This window comes from Botryllus schlosseri, chromosome 9 (genome assembly GCF_051294905.1).
Source record: "Botryllus schlosseri isolate E-star chromosome 9, Bs_hap1, whole genome shotgun sequence".
Classification (NCBI taxonomy): domain Eukaryota; kingdom Metazoa; phylum Chordata; class Ascidiacea; order Stolidobranchia; family Styelidae; genus Botryllus; species Botryllus schlosseri.
The window spans coordinates 3,392,615-3,419,169 of record NC_137244.1 but is presented as its reverse complement, the minus strand read 5'-3'; the positions used below and the strand labels follow the sequence as shown (position 1 = coordinate 3,419,169).

The window sequence follows — 26,555 nt, the reverse complement described above, 5'->3', positions numbered from 1 at the left end:
CACAACCTTGTTGGCCAATTGTATACGGTTCGAAAAAAAATGATCACTATGTATTACGCGAAATGGGAGAGAGGCTAAAAACGTGATTTCGTTGCACAGGTCGATGACGACCACGAGTCGATAAATTCCATCTTATCGTTGCTATGAATCGGATGAGCAAATACTCGTTCTTTCGTGATAGTTCTTTAATCGGGCCGCGAAATTGGACAGTGTTATTGAGTATGCAATTATTCATGCTAATTGGAATTCATTACTGCGCATCATCGTCATTCACTCCAGTAAGGATTTTCGAGCGTAAATGGGGGATGGCAGAAGAGTAGCCCAAAACCATATGGTATTTTATGTTGGAGACAAATTACTGATTTGATACGGGATTTCCAATTGGTAATCATCTGTTTCGTTAACTCATTCTTGATGTCGGCTTGATACTCCAGTATTCACGGATTATCGCGCACTGTGACTTGTAAATGTGCAATATGCATACTGCACAGTTAAATTCGTTATGGGCATGGCACAACATGCATGGCACAGTGTTCAATTCGATTATTCGATTTGTTTCAACCGGAAAATAATAAATTTAGATAAACTTGATCGACACCGGATGGACTGGTAACGAGTGCACCAATATCGAACGTCAAACCACTGGCCATTTCGGTACATATCGAATTTCTATTGATCACGTCGTTATATCCGCCCATATTGCTCTTACTACAGTTACAGTTGAATAATAATCGTACATTTAAAATTTGAATTGAGCTGTATGGCTTAATCTTAACGAGTACAGTGCCAGTGTTAAAACGCCGCATCATAATTTTAATGCTGTGTACACACGAAGTAAAGTGCGTTCTAGTGCAACTATGATGTTATCGACAATTGACAAGTAGCCTATTGATTATGTCGTCACAATCCGGTACGGCGGCACCAATGCCTTCGTTGCTGCATGCGATGTTACTGACGGCGGACAGACTCTAGATTACTATAGATCAGTGCTCTTCAACCTTTTTCGACGTGGTACACCCTTTTAACGTTGGCTCAAAACTCGTACACCCCTGTTCGTTGGGGGTCTTCAAAAATGACTTTTTTCTCAAAAAATCGTACTGGCTACTTGGTAAAATTGTTTGGTTATCTAACTTAAGCCGACACACTAAATTTGGTTCAATTCCAACCAGTAGCCGCATTGCTACGGGAGAAGAAAGTTTCTATTTATTATATAAAAATAAATCACCCCATGAAAGTATTAGGTTGTCTATAAAAACGATATTCTTCAAATTTGGTTCAATTCCAACCAGTAGAAGCGAAGTTATTGCCGTCAAAAAATTTGGATTTGAATAAAATAGTATTTGGTCACAGAGTCTACTCGCAGCCAGTTAGGCCGCCCGCCACGCAAACTGGAATTTATTTCGTGTCAGCCCAAAAACAGCATGACATTACGAACGATAATCAACCTAAATGTAACAGTATTGGGGAGAGAGTATGTAAAGCTACTGCTGCAGAAGCGGTAATTCAGATCAGCGATGATAGCAGGCGCACCAGCCTACTGCGTATCAGGCCTGCCCACTCCACACACGGTCGATAGTAGCACATGGGCTGCAAGAGATGTCAGTAACCTCAGATCGTATGCCGCTATACACAGTCTATTGTCGCTAATTTACATCACTAATTACAAAATACTAAATTGCAAATTTATGGCGAAATATTGGACATAAAATCGGCATTTTAAAACAATAGGGTTTCGATTTCAACATAGAAGCTGTTTCTACCCTGGCTGGCTACGTCACTTCATTTATGTGCATTGCGTGTATGTTTAGTACTGTAGCGACCCCGCTACGGCGTATACCGGTAGCAGTAACGGGGATCGCGGGTGTGTTACTGGGCTCGGGACCTCGTCTCTTTGCCACTGCCGCCTGCTCAAATGGCACTTACTATCACGGCACAACCGACACCACCACAAGTCTATGCGGTTATAAGATTATATTAATACGACACAAGAAACTCATGATAAACTCACAATAACGATGCTCACGGACACATATTACGGAACCCAAACGATCTATAACTCCTATACGATACACACTGCACAGGAAACTGTAACAAAACTCCACACAAGCCTCACGCACACATACCCATCAGCCTAAACCTAGCCCAGCAGCAGTCTTGCATCTACAAGCGAGTACGAACTACCAGCGGGGCAACATCACTCCCTAGGTGCTCGCGCAGCACCGTCAGTGACTAGGCCGTGCCCCAGCCAACCATCCGCGCAGAGATTCGACCGGTACATCCAACTCAAGCCCGCAAATACAAGACCTACTACTTCACGCCCTATCTGCCTAAGACCACCACTACTTCACGCTGCTGCCCCAAACTACTAATACTTCACGCTACCAAATACAGAGACATACTCACTCGCATCCATCTTCAGCCACGCTCTCAGCCAACTCTCCACTCAACTCACCCAACACGTGGTCTCCAGCCATACCTCGCGCAACAATATTCCAAACGGAAAATACCGAACATTCTGGAAACCTCGGGTTTTCACACTACCCCGGCCTATTTTGATTGAGATTTTCTTAAACAAAATCGAAATCACTAATTGCCCAATTCCAAAACAGTACGCTCAAGTCCACAAACAGCTTCCAATAACATGAATACGCTTGGCCTCACAGACTGCTCCCCGACATCAAAGTCCGCCGCACTAGTTCCGACTGCATTCCACAGCTTGCCATGGCCACCGTCCAAGCTGCCCTCAGTCGAATGCGAATCCACCATCAACATATGACGGTTCCCGGAAGGAGACGTTCGATTCTCCGCCGCCGACACACACTGACGAACTTGTCACCGTCATCAGTGCCTGAGCCAACCCTGCGCTTCGACACGGCCCACGCCAGGGCTATCAGTTACGACCCGATGCTCCGCTCGTCCAGCAATCCAGCTTACACATTTATCGAAGCTTCCGCAATCAACGTCACTTGCCCAGTTATCTCCAGCCAGCCGCCTCTATACTGCACTCCGCCAGCACAGAACCCCAGACTCAGTCGCATCTTCGAGTCTCGCTCAAGTACTCCAAGCGATTGTTGCAATTCTTCACAGCCAATCCACTCAATATAATCGGCCTCCGCTTCATACTTCGTAGTAGCCAAACCAGTACGAACGCTCATTCCAATTGTTCACGTCATAAACGAATACACTGAACACTTGGCCACCGCAGACACAATAACGAATTGCTTTTCCAAACGTCCGTTCAAATTGCTTCATCTCTCATACGATACTCCGGCACTCGATAGTCGACATAATATACACATGCACAACAGCGGCAATCACAAAGATAAACAAGGTCCTGGCGTGCTCGCCAAAATTTGTAGCGACCCCGCTACGGCGTATACCGGTAGCAGTAACGGGGATCACGAGTGTGTTACTGGGCTCGGGACCTCGTCTCTTTGCAACTGCCGACTGTTCAAAAGACACTTACACTCACGGCACAACCGACACCACCACAAGTCTATGCGGTTATAAGATTATATTAATACGACACAAGAAACTCATGATAAACTCACAATAACGATGCTCACGGACACATATTACGGAACCCAAACGATCTATAACTCCTATACGATACACACTGCACAGGAAACTGTAACAAAACTCCACACAAGCCTCACGCACACATACCCATCAGCCTAAACCTAGCCCAGCAGCAGTCTTGCATCTACAAGCGAGTACGAACTACCAGCGGGGCAACATCACTCCCTAGGTGCTCGCGCAGCACCGTCAGTGACTAGGCCGTGCCCCAGCCAACCATCCGCGCAGAGATTCGACCGGTACATCCAACTCAAGCCCGCAAATACAAGACCTACTACTTCACGCCCTATCTGCCTAAGACCACCACTACTTCACGCTGCTGCCCCAAACTACTAATACTTCACGCTACCAAATACAGAGACATACTCACTCGCATCCATCTTCAGCCACGCTCTCAGCCAACTCTCCACTCAACTCACCCAACACGTGGTCTCCAGCCATACCTCGCGCAACAATATTCCAAACGGAAAATACCGAACATTCTGGAAACCTCGGGTTTTCACAGTACCGTCGGGTAGGAAGTACCGATTCAAGAAGTCTGAGCTTTCGCGGCGGTTTCCTCAAAAATCACAAAAAGACAAATGACTATATAGCTGAACACATGTTTGTTAACTGCATAGGCTACTTTCCAACACCAAACGGAACCATCGGTCTATTGCCGACGGCTAAATGAATACGAGAAATATTTGCCTCACAATCAAGCGGTGTACAGTATTACCTTTGAGATAACATCGTACCATATTGCTCATTAACCTGTGCGTCAACCTGTACTGACCCATAAACCTGCCTTTGTGATAGCTAGCCATCGGCTCATTGTAATTCGGATCTGGTACACCCCTGTACACCCCATCCGAGTGGTACACCCTTTGCAAATTCTGGTACACCCTAGGGTGTACGAAAACCCCGGTTGAAGAGCACTGCTATAGATAACTAACCTACGGGTAAATTAGTAATCTAATAGACCAGGGGTGGCCAACCTTTTCGGCTAAACGGCCACATGAAATTGACGAAGAAGTGCGCTGCCCACTAGCCGCGCCAGTCGCGTAAAATTTTCGAAGTTAATATTATTATTACTCGGGTATATTGGGGTTTATTATTATTACTCGGGTATATTGGGTGGCGAGATAGCGTAGTGGTATAATCCGCGGCTGCAACACCAATGGGTGCGGGTTCGAGTCCGACCGAGGTCGACTTCCTAATTCCGATACCTAAGTGTTGGAGGTTTACCTAGGCTCCTCCTCGCCACCTCATCCGCGTCAGCGGTGCTATAAGTCGGCAGTTACGGAAAATATGAAGAATGTCGGCCTGGTGTAAATGGCCATAACAGTGGACAAACACCATGAACACCCCAGAACAAACAAACTCGGGTATATTGCGGGTCGACTGTATACCACCCGCTGGGCTCAGTTTGCAAAGGACAAGGCTATTCGGCATTTGGAGATATCGATATCGAAGATTTCAGCTTATATAGGCCTACATCAATAATTTTGTGCCGACGATCTTTCTGCGAGCGCAAACACGAAAATACTTTCTCTCGTAATAACGAATATAGGTAGACTCAATCGGAGTTTTTTCATTTTCAGTCGGGGGTAGACTACAAAGAAAGAAATCGTGTGACAATTAAACACGCGAAGCATGAAGAAAAATTTTAATACTATTTTAGTTTATTAACTCCCACCCTGGTATTTTAGTCATCAACATCCCAAGTGTCGCGGCCAGACTAATCATATTTTTGGTTGGCCTTGCACGTTCACAATCTGAGCAATTCAATTTCATTAATATAACAGAATTTCAATAATATAATGGGAAGTTACCTCGCGGGTTGCCCACCCCTGATATAGACAGACACCTTCGATAGTTTTCAGAGCCGGAGCCGGAGCTGAAGCCGGAGCGGTGGTAATAATGTGGCTCCGGAGCTGGAGCCGGAGCTAATGTATGATAGAAGAAAGGTCCGGAGCCGGAGCTGGAGCAAGACCAATTTACGGCTGCTCCAAAGCCCTGATGCTATATTTGTAAAAATTTATGGGTGCGTGACTACGATACCTGGGGTGGGGCAACGCTGGCCCTGGGTTCGTACCCGTGACAGCAAAATGACTTCGGGCCTTTGTTGAACAATTTATTACTTTATTTCGGTTGAGACATGACAGTTTAGGCAGAGAATCCATTTATGCTGTGATACGTTGGACTCATGTGTCACTTCTGCTGAAATGCTTTAGTTGCGAGCTTGGTATTTCGATTTCGACGTTTGGTTTTTCGAGGTTGACTTCTTTTTGGTCATTGAAATCGGACGACTAACTGGTGGGGAGAAGAGGAATTACACGATGAAAGTCCTATTCCTCACGCCGGGAAGCAATTTCAAAGCCGCCAGAAAATCAAAATGCATAGTAAGAAATTTGAGCTTCCAATGTACGGAACGCGACCTCAAAATTGCTTTTAACAGGTATTATTATGAATTATTAAACTAATAATGTTATTATCAACTGATTTGTCGATCTTGTAAGGAGGTCAGGGCATGCGTAGATCACGCAGTCACGGCGTGATCAGATCACGTGATCACGGATTGCGCAAGCGCCAAGCGCGGCCTTACAAACTCGGCCCTCGGTGAACTCGGACCTCGGTGAACCCGGCCCTCGGTGAATTCCGCCCACGGAAAATTTTGTATTCACCGGCAACCCTAATATCCCCCAACCCTAATATCCCACCTCCACCAACCCTAATATCCCCCCTCCCCCAACCCTAATATCCCACCTCCCCAACCCTAATATCCCACCTCCGGCAACCCTAATATCCCACCTCCGGCAACCCTAATATCCCCCCTCCACCAACCCTAATATCCCACCTCCACCAACCCTAATATCCCACCCCCGGCAACCCTAATATCCCACCTCCGGCAACCCTAATATCCCACCTCCGGCAACCCTAATATCCCACCTCCGAAAACCCTAATATCCCACCTCCGACAACCCTAATATCTCAGCTCCCAGCTTTAATTCAAAATTGTTCGGGGGCGGAATTCACCGAGGTCCATAGTATTCGAGAAACACCATGAATACCACAAAACAAACAAGTAGAGTATGTGAGCGTCGCGTTATCTCCCCCGCACGCTTGTGAATACAAAAGTTCCCGAGGGCCGAGTTCACCGAGGGCTGGGTTTGTAAGGCTGGGTTCACCGAGGGCTGGGTTCACCGGCAACCATTAGGGTGAAGCCGGGTTGGAATCCCGGTACGTTTAGTGTAATATCTTTAGTGTGCTAAGACGGTTCTCAGCGTCACACCTGTGTGTAGTCAGTAGAATCTTTGGTGTGCACGAGACTCCGATTCCATATTGGGGGTCAAGGATGGGGTTAGGATATCCTAAGATTAGGGTTGGGGGAATACAATACTCCCAACCCTAATCTTGGGATACCCTGACCCCAAATTTCACCCTAATCTTGAGATATCCTACCCCAACCTTGACCCTAATATCTCTTCCCCAACCCGACCCTAATATTGCCCTCCCCCAACCCCAATCTTATGATACGCCCAACCCTAAACTTAGGATATCTTACCCCATCCTTGACCCTAACCTACCCTAGTACCCCTGTCCCGCAACCCTAATCTTAGGATATCCTAACCCCAACCTTGACCCTAACCCACCCTGATAACCCCGTGTAGTAACCCCTAATAACATTCGCGCACACTTCTCTGTATTCGTTGCTGGAGATTGCATCCACCGTTGTTTATACGATGGTTAATTACATCGCCAATGTTTGAATGTATAGTGGCCAACTGTATAGTATAAAAACAAACATTAAGAAATAGTAGTACGCACACTAAGAAGTATCTATGACTTCATAAAGACAATATATGCTACTCAAGGTGAATCCTCTCCTTGATCTCGGCTGGATATGCCACTGATTCTGCCTAATAATGTAATGCAACTTGTTCATTCTCAAGCTACGGCACGATTACGGAAGTGAAAATTCCAACAAAGCCGGATGGTAAAAAGAGAGGGTTTGGATTTGTCCAGTTCACCCACGTGTCTGAGGCTATGCGTGCGATTGAAGCAATGAATATGCAGGTACCCGCTGTTCTTCTTTCCATACCGCAGTTGCAAATTAATTTATGGTAAATATCTTCATAATAACGTTTCCCTTCATGTGTCTTCTCTGTGGAGAGTTGCTGACATTACCATCAATTAAAGCCCACTTTCCAAATCCCTCTGACAGTTTGGATTGATGCAGCAGCATATTTCTTGAAAAAAGCATCAAAGTTGACGATGAATTCATTCAACTAGTCAAACGCAGTTCAGTAAAGCATTCTTTGGCTTTGTATTCGGATGATGAACGAGATTTGTTTGAACTCGATGCACACTCTCGCCTTCAAAAACACAATTTTTGCTGCGGAAAGAAATCTGACTATGCTGCTCTTCGGTCATTGAGGGACCATGATTATTTTACGATCAGAACTAATTGGCGTAGATGCCGTTTCATTGTATGTCTCGCTAATGTCCAATTAGACAGTCCAGATTTCAACGCTATATGCAATTGCCAAGAACTTGATGCGGACCAACATCATTCTTTCTATATTCTGAAACGCATTATTGGAAGTTCGCTCTTGATGCGAGAAACGCGGAGTGGAATAAATTTGCCAATATCAATATGTTGTCTGTTGCAATAAGTACATCCTGCGAGCTTTCTTGGAGGATGTATTTATTGCATAAAACGATATATTGAAGGATGATCTTTCTACGTTGACTCCAGGAAATCAAAGGCAGAAAAGTGGCAACCGATTGGTGCGTGCGGCAAAAGCAATATCTGGAAATGAATTCGACCATGCAAGAGAATGACGGAAACAGCACTATGTTAAAGGAGGTAAAGTCGACCGGTGCCAAGACGGATTCTGAAGTCTCTGACGGACAAGACGCGGAGGACTCTGATCAAGGTCTGGGGGATTCAGGAGCTGAGTCTGATAGTGCGGAAGAAGATAATGATTTGGACAATGATTCTATGGGCGAAAGCATACCGGAAAAAGGTACTGTTTGTCCGTCATTATACAGCATGGAATGGAAGTTCAAATATGTGCCTGACCTGACCACAGAGAAAATAAGAGCTCCGCCAGTTGTACACCAGATAGAAAACATTTGGTATTTATTTCGACCAGACCTATTTCATTGCACTTTGTGAAAATAATGTGGGTTGATCACAACTAACAGAAATGTCAGCTATGCGTATGCTACTTGTTTGTATGCTGCGATAGCGACCGAATGAGGTTCGTGAAAACTGCCTATGATAGATACAAAGGTGGTGGGTTACTACCATATCAAACACATATGCTCTCTTGGATTTAGATTTAGATATAAGTCTTTTCGCCAAATCGAGATTACTGAAAATTTCAACACCAAATATGTGCCGGACTGCGAAAATGCTTGAGTAGCATCAGGAAATATTCATCAGTAGACTTGAGTATAATCGTGTTTACGACTTTATCAGTCCAGATAGCATGAAACTTCCACGTTCGCTCGCAGCATCGAACATAATAAGAATATACAAACATAGTAGTCAACATGAATGCCGAGCACGTAGAATACTAACTTGGTATTGTCAATTGGCGATGTTGGTGGCATTGACAAGATAGATTCACCTGTAATAAGCCTGCAAAATGGTATTGTCAGGCAGGCGTGTAGCCAGGGGGAGCTTGCATAATCAACATTTAAGCATGTACTATGCACTAACCGTCATGAATATATGCTATTAGGTCAATTTAAAAAATAACATCTAAACCCCTCCTTTCATTTCAAGCCCCCCTTATTTTCGGCTGGTAACGTGCCTGTTTTCAGGGCATTCTTGCTTGTGCTTGGTGTTAGTGCTCGGTTGCTTTCAGCTGTCGCGTTCAAGAAGAAACACGACCCCGAGACCTCTCACGATATTCATGAAGGACGGACGGTGTTTGTTCAAAATTTAGCATTTGACGTTTCCGAAGATGGTCTGGCTAAGGCTTTCTCCGAGTATGGACACATTTGCTACGCCAAGGTACAGATCATTTTGTAACTCAGACTTCACAACTAGATTAATCTAGTTGACTAATTAGAGTAATTAGAAAAATAATGACGGCGTACTTGAGCTTAAACTTTATTTTTTTTTGTGTGGCCGTTTTCTTCTACAGCCATTTTGAGAAATCATTGATACTTAAGCCTCAAAATGCAGCCAGCACAATGACTGTGCTCTTACGTGTCTATATACAGACTTGACTTAGACATAATAAATGAGGTTTAACTTCGCTGTGTAACATTACTCGCCTCATCCACTATGACTGTTTTCATATTCTGTTTCTCTACTGCCGCAGTGATGAAAGTTTTTACACAGCCTACCGTAGTATAGATCTCTGGTTAGTTCCACCATAACCAGTCATTTTCTTATTATAAAGGCTACTTGATTATGAGGTACGCCATGCAATAGGGTTGAATAACTTCTTTTTTTCATATTTTTGCGGTTATTAGCAAAAATTTGGCTTAATTTCAACCAGGAGTTTAAAAATTTTCTAATTTAATATAAATAGTACAATTTTTCTTTTAAAATGTTACTGGCTACCCCATGAAATTGGGACATTGACTGAAAAAACGATCCATTACAAGTTCGGATAAGTTCCAACCGGTGGAAGCAAAGTTATTGCAGTTGAAAGTTCAAATTTTTTTTAAATATTTCAAAATGAATTAGAATTTATCAAACTCCTGTAGATTCACTTCGACCTGGTTGTAATTGAGCCAAATTAACGAGCAACATTTTTTGCCAACCGAACAATTTCAGCTAATAACCGCGAAAATCTGAAAAAAATTCATTTTTTGAACAACTCATACGTTTGGGTTGTTAAGAATTGACCAACTTTCAAACACTCGTGGTTTCCAGTTCATTTCCCATGCCTTATACCAGGGGTCTCGAACTCAAATGTGCTTGAGGGCCAATTTTCTAGTTTATGAAAACGCCACGGCATCAATAATAGGAGTATGGAATGTATTTCCAAGTAGACCTTATTTAACGGGATCTTACAGATTGGCTGAATACAGAGCCTTTGAGAAGTGTAGCCCAATCCGAGTTTCAGGAATATTGCTGAATGCTGATAAGTAGCCTACACTATTGATCAAGTCATTGGCTGCCAAAGTCATATTAAATCAGAGTCAACTTTGCCTTCAAATGTTGAAACAGATCGATAACAGCTTGACTAATATGAGTAATGTTCCATCGTATTACAAATGTCCGAACACTGACGAATCTATTGGTGTTACAACTGTGTAGCATACCACTTCCTTCATCATTAAATACGAATATGAAGCTTAACAATGTCTGATCTTATTGCCCTCCAGTCCTGGCATATAATCAAAGCTGTGAATGCTCTAGGAATTGGTTGAATCAGCCAGTTATGCTTGGAACTTACATATTCGTACAGCAGAGTTGGATCAATTACAAAATTTAAATTCAATTACAATTACTTCCTTGCATGTCTCAATTACAATGACAATTAATGCTAAAAATATCAAATTACAATTACTGTTAAATATGTAATATATTACAATTACAATTACTTTTAAACAGGTGATTGATTCAGTAAAGAGGTGTTCTTTGACAACCGTAGCGACTTAATTAGCAACAATCTCAAGCTATTCATGTTTCATTCCTGATATGTAGAATACCCTTTAATTAAAAGAACTGGAACGTATTCGAACTATTCCTAATCATGAGTACTGAAAACTATTACAAGCACAGAAAAATGTTTCAAGCGACTGTTAAGAACCTAAAGTTTGAGCGACTAACAGGGAATAGGCTACAGGACAGTCAATGAAATGTAATCAAACGATTAGGCTACTCAGAGCTGAGTCAGGATAATGAAATGTAATTGGTAAGGCGTCAGCGATAAGGATGATACCGATAAGGTGCGTGAAATTAAAATAAATGCAAAAGGAAAGAACCTCCTGATGACTAAGAAATACAATATTTTGGTTCGCATTTACATTTTCACTTGCTCGGAAACTGTTATCTTATATTGCAATTGATGAACATCAGGGTGCGAAAAGTATCTGGCCCCAGTAAATTACGCCAAGATTGGAGGTGTAGATGGGATAATATCTCTACAAATGCGTGATCAAGTTTGATGGAGCCTTGGTTGGAAACTTGAATATTTTTGCTATTGTTGCAACAAGCCTCGGCATTGGTCAGAGATATAAATAAAAACTTTGACCGTGGTGTAGGAAATGGCTCAGCACAGGTTTCAAAAGAGTTTATTTGCTGTTCATCCATTTTTGAAATATTAAGATATGGTTTAGCCCACTTGTTGTCTAGCTTTTTAGACACGCCCCTTTTATGACAGTGCATACTTCGTGCCACCCTTATCGTCGTAGCACACAATGAAACCAGAAAGTTAACGATCCTACATATAGTTTGATGGCATGGAAGGTTCTGATTCTGACTGTTGATGAGAGAATTCTCCAAGACGAAATTCAGACTATATACCGAGCAATAACCAAAAAACGGAGGTGAATCGGGCCAAGCACGGAAAAGATTTCAGTTCACTGGAGGGTCGCGCCCCGTTCAGATGCTTTCACGCCACCCAAGGGATCACACCCCCAGTTTGAGAACCACTGATTTAGCCTATATTGTAATTCACAAAGTTTTCTGTTGCTACTGAAGTATGGGAAACAGTTTAGCTTGACTGAATTATCTAGTTATAACGTAGCACGCATAGAACGCCGATGTATATGGGCTGATTATTACATGTGGTGACTGTTTACTGAGGCCTTAAGGCCCCTCGTCATCCTGGTTCGTACCAGATTTTCACTGTTGCGACGAATAAATGATTGATTAATTGATCATTTTATGTTGTGATTGTCAGGTTTCCATGAATATGTAATTGAGATTGTAATTGAACAAAATTTTGATCAAATTACAATTACAATTACACAAAATAGAAATGCTTCAATTACAATTACAATTACATGAAAAAATGTAATTAATTACATTCAGCTCAATTACAAATTACAATTGATCCAACTCTGTCGTACAGTACATTGAATTCATCAGTAAGTGCTGTCAAATTCCTCATTCATTCCGCAAAAAGAAGTGTTAGCGTAAGTAAGCACAGACTATGCAGGAATCCTCATCTCCTGAGCATACAGGATTGTGTCCAGCATCCATCTCACATGGTGTGTAGCACTATCCGTGAAATATCAGGTCGGATACGCTTCCGATTACGCCAGGGCTACTGCTTCTCTAAGTGCATGTAAAGTAAGTAACATTAGTGATCACTAAAATGGTACAGGTGCAGCACACCATGTGAGATGGATGCTGGACACAATCCTGTATGCTTAGAGGAGTTGTTGTGTGGACCGACATTAAACTATGAAGAAGTGTAACTACTGCATCACTTCAATGTATTTTCAGCTCTTCTATGTCCCTGTCTGGTTTACTTCATGTGTTACTGATGGTGCAGTCGGAAATTAATCAAGATTCATCATTTGTTACATGCTAAGCTACAAGCAAACTGTATTTTCAGTACAGCATGAGCATAGTCTGTGCTGACCTTTCTTTACTCCTCTTTCTGCGGCATCATTGAGGACTTTGACAGCACCTGCGAGTGAATTCAATTTCCTGTGAGAATCTGAAAGTTTCAAGCATAACCGACTGATTCTACCAATCCCTAAAGCAAAATCTTCATTATTATATACCACGACTGGAGCCCAATAAGATAAGACAAAGTACAACATCATTGCTAAGATTTATATTTGTATTCAATAATTATCACTGGTCAACACATATTTTCAGGCAGACAAAGTAAGAGTGGTTTTGAGGGTTCTGAAGAACACTGATTCCTAATATGACCTTAGTTTTTTCAAATTGGCTCTTGTTTTGGACATAACCCATGGGGCTATTTTGACCAAAATATGGGGCTGTAATGGCTAGATACAGGGTTGTAACCAAGACACATGGTTCCGAGTCACGAGTCAATCTTACTTTTGTGGTTTTGACTCGAGTCAAGTCGAGTCATTTTCAATTCATCACCGAGTCGAGTCCGAGTCCAAGTCACCGTTTAAAGGGTCAATTCCGAGTCATAGTGTTATGACTCGAGTCCGAGTCCAAGTCACAGTATTGAAGTCATATTCAACTTATGTTTTCAATCCTGCTTGAGTGATATCGAATTCATTGCTTGCCAAAAATTGCTTGCTTATTTTGTCCCTATCATAGTCTTGGCACATGTTTATTTAGGCATATAACGGACAGTTCCTGGCCTCATTCACCGATGCTTCAGATAGACGAGACACGCTGCCAGTATGACAACTTGACTAATCTTAGAACTTAAAATCAAATATCTATCTTGTCAGTCTGATACATCACAAGTACAAGCATTCAGTTTTCATTACGAGCACATCGACGACAGCTCACAAATAGCTTATAGAGAACCAACGAGAACGATAACCAACGAGAACCATACTATCTGATGGATAACCAACGAATTTACGTCTAGATACCAACTGATAGAGAATCAACAGATGCATGTTTTGTTTATGTGGAGGTACAGTTTTCCTTTACATTATCAGGTGGTTGGCCAAAAAAAGCTCCACTTTCCTGCTCAGCTCCCGAAATAGCCGCGGGAGCGTTACTTCAGTGCTGATTTACTGTATCCTAGTCGAATTTGCCCCACATTTACCAAAAATTCTCAAAAAAGGACAAAAACCCAAAAAGCAGGCTACTTCTGAAAATTGTTAGATTGCCTAAAAGAACTTAAATTTGGTTCAATTCCAACCAGTAGAAAGCAATGCTATGAGAGAAAATTTGGATTAATTACAATGGAGACTTTCGAATTTTACCGGCTTGAGGTAGCCGGTAAAATTCGAAAGTCTCAATTGTAATTAATCGCGTTAGATTGTGTAAAAATATGATTCATAGCAAATTTGACTCAATTCCAACTAAAAAAAGCGAAGTTATTAGAGTGGAATATTTTGGAAAAAATGAAAAAATAGTCAGCTTACTACTAGTATTTAATTATATTATATAAAAGAATTTCCCCTTAAAAATACTCCATTAATTTTCAAATCCAAAATTTTCTCCTCTCATATCATTGATTCTTCTTTTCAAAATTAAGCCAGATTCAGTATTCTTTTTATGCAACATAACAATTTTATCAAGTAGCCACCCAGTAGAATAATTTTTTTTTATTTTGAACATCCCTATTGTACCGACATCACACAACATTAGCCATTCAATATTACTTACGTGCACAATGCACTTACCTAGCAAAAGGTCAAATGGACGGAGGGTATTGTGTGTTTTCAGAGACAGCAGATCAAATCAATGAGTTACACTTCAAAAATACCTAAGTGGAAAGGAGATCCTCAGATATGTTAAAGCGGCATGGCCTTTGAATAGATCCAGATCTATACTGAATTCACATTCCACTGGTGCACTAGATGCAGGAATTGACAAGCATTTTTGAACCAAACTGCAGAGCATTGGATACTCATTCTTTCTAGTCGCCCAAAAATGCAAAAAATCATCGCCTTCAAATTTACACATGAGCTTATCAGTGTCTTCCAAGTACTTGACCATCTGCGAGTCATTTCATTTGCTCTAATTGAACTTGGCTTCGATTGTTTGCTTGTATAATCGAAAAGTCTTGAGTACTCTGATTGCGGAGGATCGATTACCTCTTCATCACTGGATGATTTTGTACAATGCAATATGCATTGCCACTATGTACCATTGTCTGTTGTTTTCACGGCGGCATATCTGATATCAGACGAGTGCAAAAAAAGCAGTGGTGACAAATAGCGATGTCGGCAGAATTCGTCAGATGCGTTGATCTAACCATTACGATTCGCAAATTTCTTCATCTTCAAGTCATATAAAATAAGCCGAGTCAATGACTTGGGTCGAGTCATGCGTAATGACTCGAGTACAAGTCGAGTCGATCCGAATATTGCCTCGAGTCGAGTCGAGTCATTTTCGCATTTCAAGAAAATGACTCGAGTCAAGTCGAGTCGAGTCATTTTCCCATTTCAAGAAAATTACTCGAGTCAAGTCGAGTCACAAAAAAATCGTGACTCGAGTTCGACTCGAGTCATTACAACCCTTGCTAGATGGAAAATCGGCTCAGTCGTGCTATAAAGTTTAGAAATTTAATCTACTTGTTATTTTTTAGCACAGAAGACTCCTTTGAATCAAAATACATCAACAGCACTATATATATATCATATATCAATCATTTATTTGTCACACCAGTGAAAATACGGTACGAACCAGGATGACGACGAGGGGCCGCAAGGACTTAGTACACAGTCGCCACCTGTAGGATCATACCCATTCCAATCAATGGCGCATAACAAATGAAAGCAAATATACAAAACCACAAGAAATGCAGAGAAAAAATTTCAACAAGGATACACCAGCTACAAATATTACAGATTCGAGACTGCAGCGCAGGAATGAGTCAATAGAGCAGATTATATGGTACGGTACTTTCCAACGCAAGACAGTAATTGCAATATCGGCATTTAATCAAATACACTTATCTCATATATATTTCCAATAACGTTTTTTAAGAGATGATTGGGCAAATCTCTGAGGTCTTCTGGTAGAAGGTAGCGGCACCAATATAATAGAAACTTTTCTGGAAGGACGATTTGGATACAAGCGGAAGTAAAAAACCATTTGATGAGGCAGAACGAGTGAAGTGCGAATGTACCGAGGCAAAAGTAACGAAATGTTTGTCAAAGAACGGTCTGTTATGATGGAAGATATTGTGCATCATTTTTGCTGTTTCGTATTTTATGACGTCTGTCACTCTCAGAATACCAAGTTTTTTGTATTCTGGAAGCAATCTACGGCGGAAATCTACACCACTTAGTGCCTGTATAGCACTATTTTGAAGAGTGATAATGGACTGAAGAAATGTAGAATGGGTGTGACCCCACACACTGACACAGTATTGGAAATGCGAATGGAAGATTGAAAAATATTTCGACCGCAGACCATTACGCGATAATAAATTTTTTAGCCTATGCAAAATACCGATGGCCCTATATAATTGTAGAGGTGACGAGAGAGATATGATGTTTCCATGACAACTTGTTGTCTAATTGAATGCCAAGATAACGGGCAGATTCAGTAGGAAGCAGTGGTGCCACTCCTAGTGTTTTAACACTAGATCTAGTGTTTTTTCGGTCGTCCTAGTGTTCTAGTGTTTTTTTCCGCACAATTTTGCTAATCTAGTGTTTTTCTGCAATTGTGCCAACAATGAATATTCTAACATTAGAATACTAAATTACACGCTGAATTTATCGCTAATAAGGCGAATTGGTGTCTCTGGCTGGCTGTGTTTGTTTTCAACAATTCTATGTGGTGGTGCATTAACAAGCAATTATTACGTATCTGGGTGCGCTGTAAATCCGCACTTATGAGTCTCGGAAAAAATGAAATGTGATTTGGCTCTGATGCTCTGTCGTTTCTTGTTGTTGTTCTTGCGTACTTGAGTGCATTGAATCTGTTAACAGTCTTATCAACACAACAAAAAGTAAAATCAATCACTCCTCTATCTGTGCAAGTTCCCTCAGTGATATTATTTGATGAACTTGATGATTTGTCGGAAGAACGGGTTGCTTTGGTAAATTCGCAAAATGAGCTGCAATTTTGGCAAAAATTGAAATCTGTACACAATGGATTCGATGAATCGAAATTCCCCTTACTGGGGGAGCTCATGACGATTCTCTTGGCATTTCACATTCCATTATGCCACCTCATTTTGTCGCTTGCGTCTTATATTCTCTGCATTACTTTTCATTCAGTATGCACTATGCATGCCTCTTCTTTACTCCGCTTAAGCCAAAGTGGGTGTCTCGTCTTTAAAACTACTCCAAGTTGTTTCGACACCTTCCTATCTTTTCATTGCATCGCAGTTTTGTGGTGTTTTGAAACGATGAAAATAATAATAAAACTGATTGATTCCACTGTATGTGTGGAAATGAAGTATGCTGTACACTGTACAATTGTACATGGACCTGGACACCTCCCCATTGTTAGGTTGAAGATGTACGGTAGTGAGCAAGATGCCACATAAAAGATACTTATGTTCGATGGATGGTGTGCAATCGCAAGATAATTTTTATGATGCCGTACAATTCGAAAGTGACAATATTTGATTTTTTCTTATTCTGTTGAATTCGTTTCATTAATTTTCATTGAATAATCAAATCATGCACTATATCAATTCGTTTCATTAATTTTCGTTGAATAATCACGCAGAATATCAAGCATATGTATCGAATTCATGTGTGGAACACTTCTTATCTATGTATTTGTACCTTGGTCATCATTATTACTTGGCAACGGCAAATTTTTACTGCAATTTACTAATCTAGTGTTTTTTCCGCCAATCTAGTGCTTTTTCACGACATAATCTAGTGTTTTTCCAGGAACCTAGAGTGGCAACACTGGTAGGAAGGATAGTGCAGTTTCCGAAAGGAATGGAAAAGGTTGGCTGGGTGTGGATTCGCGGAGGAAGGAAAAGGATGATTTGAGTTTTATCAGGGTTTGTTGTGAGGCGGTTTCTCGTCATCCATGTGTGAATTTTTTCCAACTCGAGTGAGACTTGGTCCTTCAGTTCTTCCGTGGAGTTTTCTTGTCCAGAAAAGCAAGCATTGTCAGCAAATAGAACACTTCGTAAAGATGTTGCTCGATGTAGATCGTTAATATATAGAAGAAATGGCAACGGCCCCAAGATTGAACTTTGTGGGACCCCGTATGTTATAGGGCTGCATCTGGATACTGATTCATTTATACTGACATATTGTTTGCGTTGGAATAGGTAGCTGGTAATTAGGTCTCTGGCAACCCCACGTAAACCGTACGAATTTAATTTTCCTATGAGGATGGAGTGACATACTGAATCAAAAGCTTTGCTTATATCTAGGAAGATGCAACATGATGGCTTATTTTGATCCATGAGCTTGGCGTGTCGGCTAGTAAGGCCAACTAGAGCTTGAGATGTGTTTCTATTTGCTAAAAATCCAAATTGATTATTGCTTATGATAGAGTTTTTCATGACAAAATCGAAAAATCTCTGATACATGATTTTTTAAAAACCGTAGCAATAGAATTTAACACTGATATGGGTCTATAGTTGCCTAGTACAAGGCGATCCGACTTCTTGTGGACAGGTACCACTTTTGCTTGCTTAAGGTGGCATGGGAAAATACCATTTGATATTGAGAAATTGAAAAATTTGGTAAGTGGCAGGGCAAATAAACAAGCAACATGCTTTAGTAACTTAGGTGGAATAGAGTCCATACCACATGACTTATCCATTTTTAAGGTAGCAATAGTGCTCAGCATTTCAGATTCAGAGCAGGAGCTCAGGTAAATAGATTGTTGTGAACGCTGTAGAGTTTTGCAGCTTGATGTGGTATTAGGAGACAGATTTGGTAGGGCATTTGCTAATTTGGACCCAATGGAGGAAAAGTAGACATTAAATAAATTTGTAATCTCACCAAGGTCAGAGGTCGTCACCATTTTCTAATCGTATTTTAGATGGAAAAGATTCTTTGCATTTTTTCAAATTGATCAAACTATTAATAGAATTCAACATTGACTTCGGGTCATGTCTGTATTCTTCAAAAAGTTTAACATAGTAGGACTTTTTGGCTCTGGCTATAGTACGTGACAAACCATTTGCAAATGATTTATAAATTATCTTTTCATCAGGGCTACCATGTAGATAGTGAGTATGATACAATCTCTTCTTGGTCTTAATTGTTCTCAGTATTGTGTTTGTGATGTTTGCGCGGTGAGTGATTGTTGATTATATTTAGAAACATACTGATAAACTTGTCAAACTTTCCGTTGGAATTAGATGGAATTAGCGAGGTGATAAAGTGTTATAAATATTTTCCATGGAGGGAACCGTCAATTACCGCTTCGGTGTGTGTCGATGGTGGAGATTTTATTTTGTTGAGAGGAGTTGGAGTTGGATAACAATCGGGAAGTGGTCTGTTATATCATCAAGAAGGACTGCGGGCTCAATGGGAGCAGTTAAGATATTGGTGTAGCAGTGGTCAAGTAGGGTGGCACATGTGGATGAATATCTGGTGTGATGACAGGAATGGATCCACTTGAGCGGATGCTATCGAGGAAATTCATATATTCCAGAAGTAAACTTTGAGGCGTCAGGTTTTGGATGCTATAACGCAGAGCGAATGTTCGTAGATTTTATAGTTGTGTTTTATCTGACTCCAGAAGGTTGCGTTTACAATTCGCTGCGTGTTCCTTTGCGTTCGACGGACCGGCGTGACCACGCCGTACGGCCTTGTTGGCTGACGTACCACGAAGCCTGTCTATTGCACACGTATTTGATGGATCACACTGACGAATATATTTTGTTTCTGTCTCCACGACTTGTAACTTTATTGAATCACGTACGGCAATGCAATGGACTTCCGAATCAGTGAATAATGAATGAATTGAATATCTACGTGGTATTACATTCGTATATATATTATAGCCACGAGAGAATATATGCACAAAACATCGTACGATTTATTTCTCTTATCTTTATTCACACAACTCACAAAGGTCTTATCGGGTCTTCACTTCATGGAATTAAATAAGGTTCACAAACTCCCTATTGCTCGAATCTTAAAATGGCATTAACAATATATTTCGTTAAAGATGCCTATAGGTCACTCCTATTATTAGGGTGGTCGCATTAGATATTTTTAGTTGAACTTCTACCCATATCTGCTCATATTGTCACAATTGAAAGCAATATTCTCCACAGGTGTGAATGTCAAGTCATTTTTCAAAAATAGACCAACCCCACCACACTTGGTTTGTGTTGGCGAATGAATGAACGAGTAGCCTGTTGGATTTATATCAGTCAAGGGGCCACCTTTCAAACCAGTTTCAGACAAAGCTATTACTGACGGGCTTATCTCCATGTCGCAAATAGTATCGTTAAGTGAGCCATGATTTTTCTGTAAGGATCGTATATTGAAGTGGCAGACACTAAATTGGTTGTTACTGGCTTTCAAGTTCTGGGGCATATCATCAATTAAGTAGGATTTGTATCTAGACACATTCGAGTAGAAAAATGTGCAGTATCAAGCTCATGCGTATTTGGGGAAGAGTAAACATGTCACCTGGGGCTGTATAATGAAGCCGTTTTTCAGTGTATGGATAAAATTTACACCGAAAATATGCATGAAAATAGGTTGTCTGATATTTTCAAGTGCTGACATCATTGAGTCAATATGAAGGGTAGGTGACGTCGTCTCTCGTTTTGTCTGGATTTTGTAGTTAGCAGTCTAGCAGAATCTGAATCCTTTTGATTTAAAAATCTCTCGTGCTTTTGCAAATAGATGTCTTCTCCGCTTTGTAAGGTATTAGATTTAGCATAGTTACAGACTTTCACGGATATCATGTACTGTGCATAAAAAAAACTCCAGTCATGTATACAAGTATTTATCTAGATAATCAAATAACAAGGTATCAATTCAATCAGTTTTACATCAACCACCTATCGTAAATTTGAAATAATCAATTGCAATATAATATTATTCATTTTTTTTAAAGCGCAATTGTTTTTGTTCGATTTTCACCTGTAAGCAATTTAGTGCAGTTTCTTGAAAGGTTCCATCAATGGTCTGACATAATATGTTCATCTCATCTGTCCTGATATCTTTCTTTTGTTGTTTTGATGTCTTGGTCGAACCTCTCCCCTTGCTAAATAACAAGATCATCATATCAAGATGAATGAACAGGAAGTGAACTTTTATGCTCATGTTTGTTCCAAGTTTTCCGTATGCACATAAGGATTTTCGGACCAACTGTTTGTAGTTGGATGATTTGTTATCATGAAAAGTTTTATATACCGTAAACCCGAGGTAACTTTGGACTTAAGGGTAACTTTGGACACTAAGCAGTAAAAGATTTAAATGGTTATTGATGGAAAAGAGTTGCCGCTGGATGTCCAAATCTTTTTAATGAGGCAAAAGTACCACAAGTAGTCTCAATAAATGGGGGATTCATGTCACTATGAGATGAACTAGACCCAGCGGGGGTCAATTTCCTCAAAATGGATGGCCATTGAAATTCTTCCAACCAAACATAGACAGCATGTGATTCATAAATTCAAAACTTGGCAGCAGATACCTCCAATTAGTCTTAATCCATGACAAAAATCTCAGTGGCCTCACCCTTAGATCAACATAAGAAAATATGATGTCCAAAGTTACCCCGTCAAATTTTATCGGAACAGGGTAACTTTGGACAGTGGAAAATGTGATGTTTGGCTGCTTCATCTGTGGTAAAGTGTATCGTCAACTATATTCGTTATGACAGGCCTGATGACTTTTTAAAATGGAATAAGAAGGTTAATAAATTACGTAAGAGTTTGTCAAAATATGAAAAAAAAGGGTAGGCAATGAGTCTAGAGATAGTAATCGGGTGTAAGCTACTTCATAAACTTGTTACATACTCCTAAAGATGTACCTGCTGAATATTGGATGGGATACCGTAAATTAAGACAAATATATCCATCAGAGGACATAGAAAAGGGAAAGTGTATCTGTTAAAGAACAGTAATATATTTGAAATCATGGTAACATGCTTAATGTTTGCTGTCGATTGCTGACACCGCCAGTGTACTAGTGTACTGCGAACGCAGGGTGCGTACTATATATGGGTACAGGCTTTTTCCCAGAATATACACGTCATTTTAAGGGTGCGTATTATACATGGTGGTGCACTATATTCGGAAATTACGGTACCCATTTTTTTTGGGGGGGGGGGTGGGGGATTAAGTAAAAATAAATCAATATTGCAGACATATACTATTTCAGTTTTAGCCACTGCCCTCATCAACTCTTACCAAATAAGCCTCATTTACGAGGTTTCATAAACAATATAGTGTAAAGGCATACAAAAAACTACACCGTCTAGAATTACCCCACATGCCGGGGCAACTTTGGACAGGGATAATTTACAAAAATATGGTTCTTATTTATGACCATGAAGATTTTGGATTAGTTAATTCTAATCTTTGCTCCATGACCCCTGAAAAATACAAAACTTGCCTCCTCGACACCCTAGCATTTTCAATATACAAAGCGGAATTGTTGAAAATGTCCAAAGTTACCCCGGTAACGGTACTATGTCTTAGGATGAATTCCCTGCAGATAAGTCCTTCTTAATATGAAATTGGAATCTTTCATCCGTATTGGAATCTGAAATAGAGAGTAAGAGAGAGAATAGATATCTGATTTAAGCTTCTCGTTGGATAGGGATACTATTGGTATATGCACTTTGTTGACTCAGCGGAAAATTATTCATTGACGAGTCGAAAGAAATGAGACGCATATGAGTATTATAGTTAAGCTTTTCATGGTCAAATTTTATAGCTTTATACTCCTCTTTATCTTGGTAGAATGACCAATTGATACAGGACAATATGTATTTCCATTGTGCAAAAGTACAATTTTTAGGCTTGACAATCTGCATTATTGACAAACGAATATTTCGGCCGAGGTTGTGTTAATATTGATAGAATGACTGAGAATGGCATGAGGGTTCTTCATAATCAATTATCTATTTATGCACGGTATAAAATTAGAAAAAAGTGAGATTCTCTTCCTATCAAGTGAAATATTCACGGGTCAATACAGTAATTTTGGGCTTTTTAGGGATATAAATATCTTCTGAACAACAGTAATCTGGCAAAAACAATGTGATATTCGTAATCGTCAACCTGAAAAACCCCAGAAACGGCTCCCAGATGTTTTGCCAAATTTTTTTTATTCATTTTGTTGACCAGTGTTATGAATACCTTCTGAAACAAGGAATTTATTCGACACCTGCATTTGAGTGCCTTTGGAATATTACTACTCGTGTTTCCTCGCTTTTCCTCGATGAAGAGTAGGCATCTAGGCCACAGCTGTTTTCTTCAGACTAAAGCAGTTATGCTTTGAAGGTTTTTATCAAGTAGCTGCTGTTTGTTCATCATGGATTTCTTAACTCAACATGCAGTTAATAAATCTTAATTCATCCGCTGTTAGCAGACTTCTTGAACATGTAATCGACAAGCTGATGCCGTCATGATCATTGAAGCATAGCCTCTTAACCAATCAAGAGCCGTCATTTAGTGATTACTTGTCGCAATGGTCGGTGGCACACCCTCTCTTCGACAGTTACTTTCAAGCGCTTTTCCTGAAATCTTGACGAATTTCCTGTGAGCTTCTTGCAGACTCATTGTTGTTTCTTAACAATAATCTACAGAATGAGACATTACAAAGCAGCATTTTCGAGATTCTCGAAATTTTGGACAACCCTAGTGCACACGGAAGTAAGAAATGAGTTACATAATACGTTTTTAAGGTGTAAGGCATGGCAAACGGACTGAAAACCACGGATTTTTGAAAGTTGGTCAATTCTCAACAACCCTATCATACATAGGTATCAAAAAAGTTTCAGACCTCTCGTGTTTTTCTATTGCCGTCACTATATTCGCAGTCTTCCAATTCAGGCGCAACCCATGTTTTCCTGTATTTGTGTATTTGAATATGTTGCGGTCACGTTTTTAGCATGTTCTCTTCAGATCGCCATCAATTCCTCCACCGGGATATCCAAAGGATGTGCTTTCGTCCAATTCAAGACCCTGGAAGAAGCCAGAAATTGTATCGATGCGCTGAGTGGCGAGGAAAACGTACGTAGCTGTGTCCATGCTTGTTTTCAACCCACAATTCCGGCATTCTAATCATACTTGAGTACAGTGAACTGGGTTTTCAAAATGTGCAATTACCACGTGAGCTAAAACTACTCACTTTTCAAAACACGCATCTGAAACTAGAACTATGCATTTTTCAAAACTAGCCACTAGAACTAGAACTCATTTTTCAAAACTCGCAACTAGAACTAGAAGTATTCATTTTTCAAAACTAGCTACTCAGAACTACTCGGTTTACGAAACCCGGAACTAGCAACTACAACTACTCACTTTTCATAACTCGCAACTAGAACTACAATAATTAAGAGACAGAGGTAAATCACCCAGAGTGCGAAAACAAAAATTCAGTTCACTACGGCTTAGCGCCCCCTTCAGATGAGAAGCGCTGCTATGGAGGGAAGGGACAGACAAGACTGTTGGAGATGCGATCGCTTACGCAAGCGATCATATCTAGCGCACAGGCCTCTTGTGTATGCTATTGTTAAAGCCTGTCGTTGACGCGATGAATTAGCAAGGATTGCCGCGCGCGCTTGCAGCAACGAACGACCTAATTTCGCTCGCGTACAAACGGCAAACTAACTGAGCAGGAGATCGCTTGCTGTGTGGACGACTCTCGTTAATCGGCAACACGCTTCTCGCTGATTGGCAGCGTGTTACACTCTATAATACGAATTACTGGGCATGATGGTTCGTAGTGATGCACGATTGGAAACAAACATGAGGAAAGGTGTGGTTTCAATCTTTTTATCGAGGGAGATTTTTTCAAGGCTTGTTGTACCGATGTATAATATGCACCCCCTATTTTAGGGCAAAAAATCGGTAAAATTTTCCCCATTATACATGGAAAATTATGATAATCCCACATTTCCAAGATATATTTTAGCGAATGAATTAACAATATGAACTATGGAGTTATTGTTTCACGTTATTCCGAGGTTCTCCACCCCAGATGGCTTGTTTAAGATATAAAACGAGATTGTAAAAAATTCTCCAAAGTTGCCCCGGTTTCCAATATTCAATATTCAAAACTCGTAAGTAGCACTACAACTATGTTTTGGAAATGCGCCACTAGAACTACTTGTTGCCAGTCGACTGTCAATGAACCAGATCACTAGTTTTGTATAAGTCTAACTGTAACCGTGTTTTGCTTCTATTTCAGGGCAAGATCCTGAATGGGAAAGAGATTCGAGTTTGTCAAGCCGTAAGCAGGAGCGACATGAAAAAGATGCTTCATCAACAGAAGAAGCAAAAGAACGAGAAGGAGGACAAGAGGAATTTGTATCTCGGCAGGGAAGGTCTCGTACGACCAGGTAGGCTACTTGAAGATTAATTGTCTTTAACTAAAAACTGATCAGTATTGTAGTGCTGATATACTGTTGACCAGTCACCAGGAAATCTAAGCGATTCAAAATGTAGGCCTATATACGGAAAATGTGTTCTCAAAACCCTTCAATATAATGATGAATTTGCTGTTGTCTTTGTGACATTACATGCTTCATACGTGGTTTTGTTAAAGTTTCTGCAAACAGAAGTCATTTTAAAATCCACAAACCTAATTTTGATTGTTCAGTTTTTTTTTAAGCGGCCTCTTTTATGCTGTGATATGTGTCTCTACATTGTACTTGAACCGCTTTTAGGTCGGACAAAACTCACAATTTGAATTTTGAGGAGTAGAATGTAGTTTTCGAAAAATTGCCATAAGAGCGGTTCTTAGCCCTTTGTTTCACGGCAATTGAGAAATATCTTGGAAGATTCTGCCCATGTGTTGTTGTTTTGTGTCATTAATAGGGAAAGTTTTTGCAACTTCTGCAACTTTATTTTACAATTTTGAAATTGTTTCAAATGTATAATGATTAAGTACATGCGTGAATGCCCGTAATGCATGGATATGACAAGCTTCATTGTGTTGACGAATTTACGCGTATAAATGCGCGTAAGCTTGTCATCGAGTCCAGCAGTTAATCAGCGATTCCTCGATCTCGCTCCAATATCAACTTTTCACCAACAAGCGCGCGAGCAATGAATATGCAACCTCGGTGACGTCGAACTATTTTTCAAATTGATACGATTGAATTCTGAGGTGGTGATTCAGGCCTGTCGTCGTATCTTTAGATAACTCAGCTTCAACACCAGTCCTGCTACAGTGTAGAATCGATAGTTCCGGCTGGTAACCATGTCAGGCCTAGGCTGGTGCACGTGACAGTTCATGCTAGCGATTATAGCGTGCAGGTCTGCGTGCGGACG

At 40.6% G+C, this 26,555-nt stretch overlaps 2 protein-coding genes and 1 long non-coding RNA gene across 4 annotated transcripts in view; 2 read left to right on the top strand and 1 right to left on the bottom strand.

The window, feature by feature from the left end:
* LOC145445863 (uncharacterized) overlaps positions 1–26,555 on the top strand; it is a 126,924-nt gene that overhangs the window by 14,693 nt on the left and 85,676 nt on the right. The gene's annotated exons all lie outside the window — the stretch shown is intronic.
* On the bottom strand, positions 110–5,070 carry LOC145446250 (uncharacterized). Its single transcript, XR_013917239.1, has 3 exons — positions 4,936–5,070; positions 4,512–4,649; positions 110–991 (listed from the first exon to the last, which is right to left on the bottom strand). It is a non-coding gene; the product is annotated as an uncharacterized LOC145446250 (long non-coding RNA).
* Positions 5,618–26,555, top strand: part of LOC145445849 (RNA-binding protein 28-like) — a 35,626-nt gene continuing 14,688 nt past the window's right edge. Inside the window, exons 1-6 of one of the 2 annotated variants that reach the window (XM_080323999.1) lie at positions 5,618–6,016; positions 7,512–7,635; positions 8,318–8,588; positions 9,438–9,586; positions 24,183–24,290; positions 25,471–25,621. In XM_080323999.1, coding sequence (XP_080180125.1) covers positions 5,898–6,016; positions 7,512–7,635; positions 8,318–8,588; positions 9,438–9,586; positions 24,183–24,290; positions 25,471–25,621 — 922 coding nt within the window. In that variant the 5' untranslated portion in view covers positions 5,618–5,897. Of the gene's footprint in view, positions 6,017–6,967; positions 7,434–7,511; positions 7,636–8,317; positions 8,589–9,437; positions 9,587–24,182; positions 24,291–25,470; positions 25,622–26,555 lie in introns of those variants that run through there. The other variant, XM_080324000.1, reaches the window with a different exon arrangement.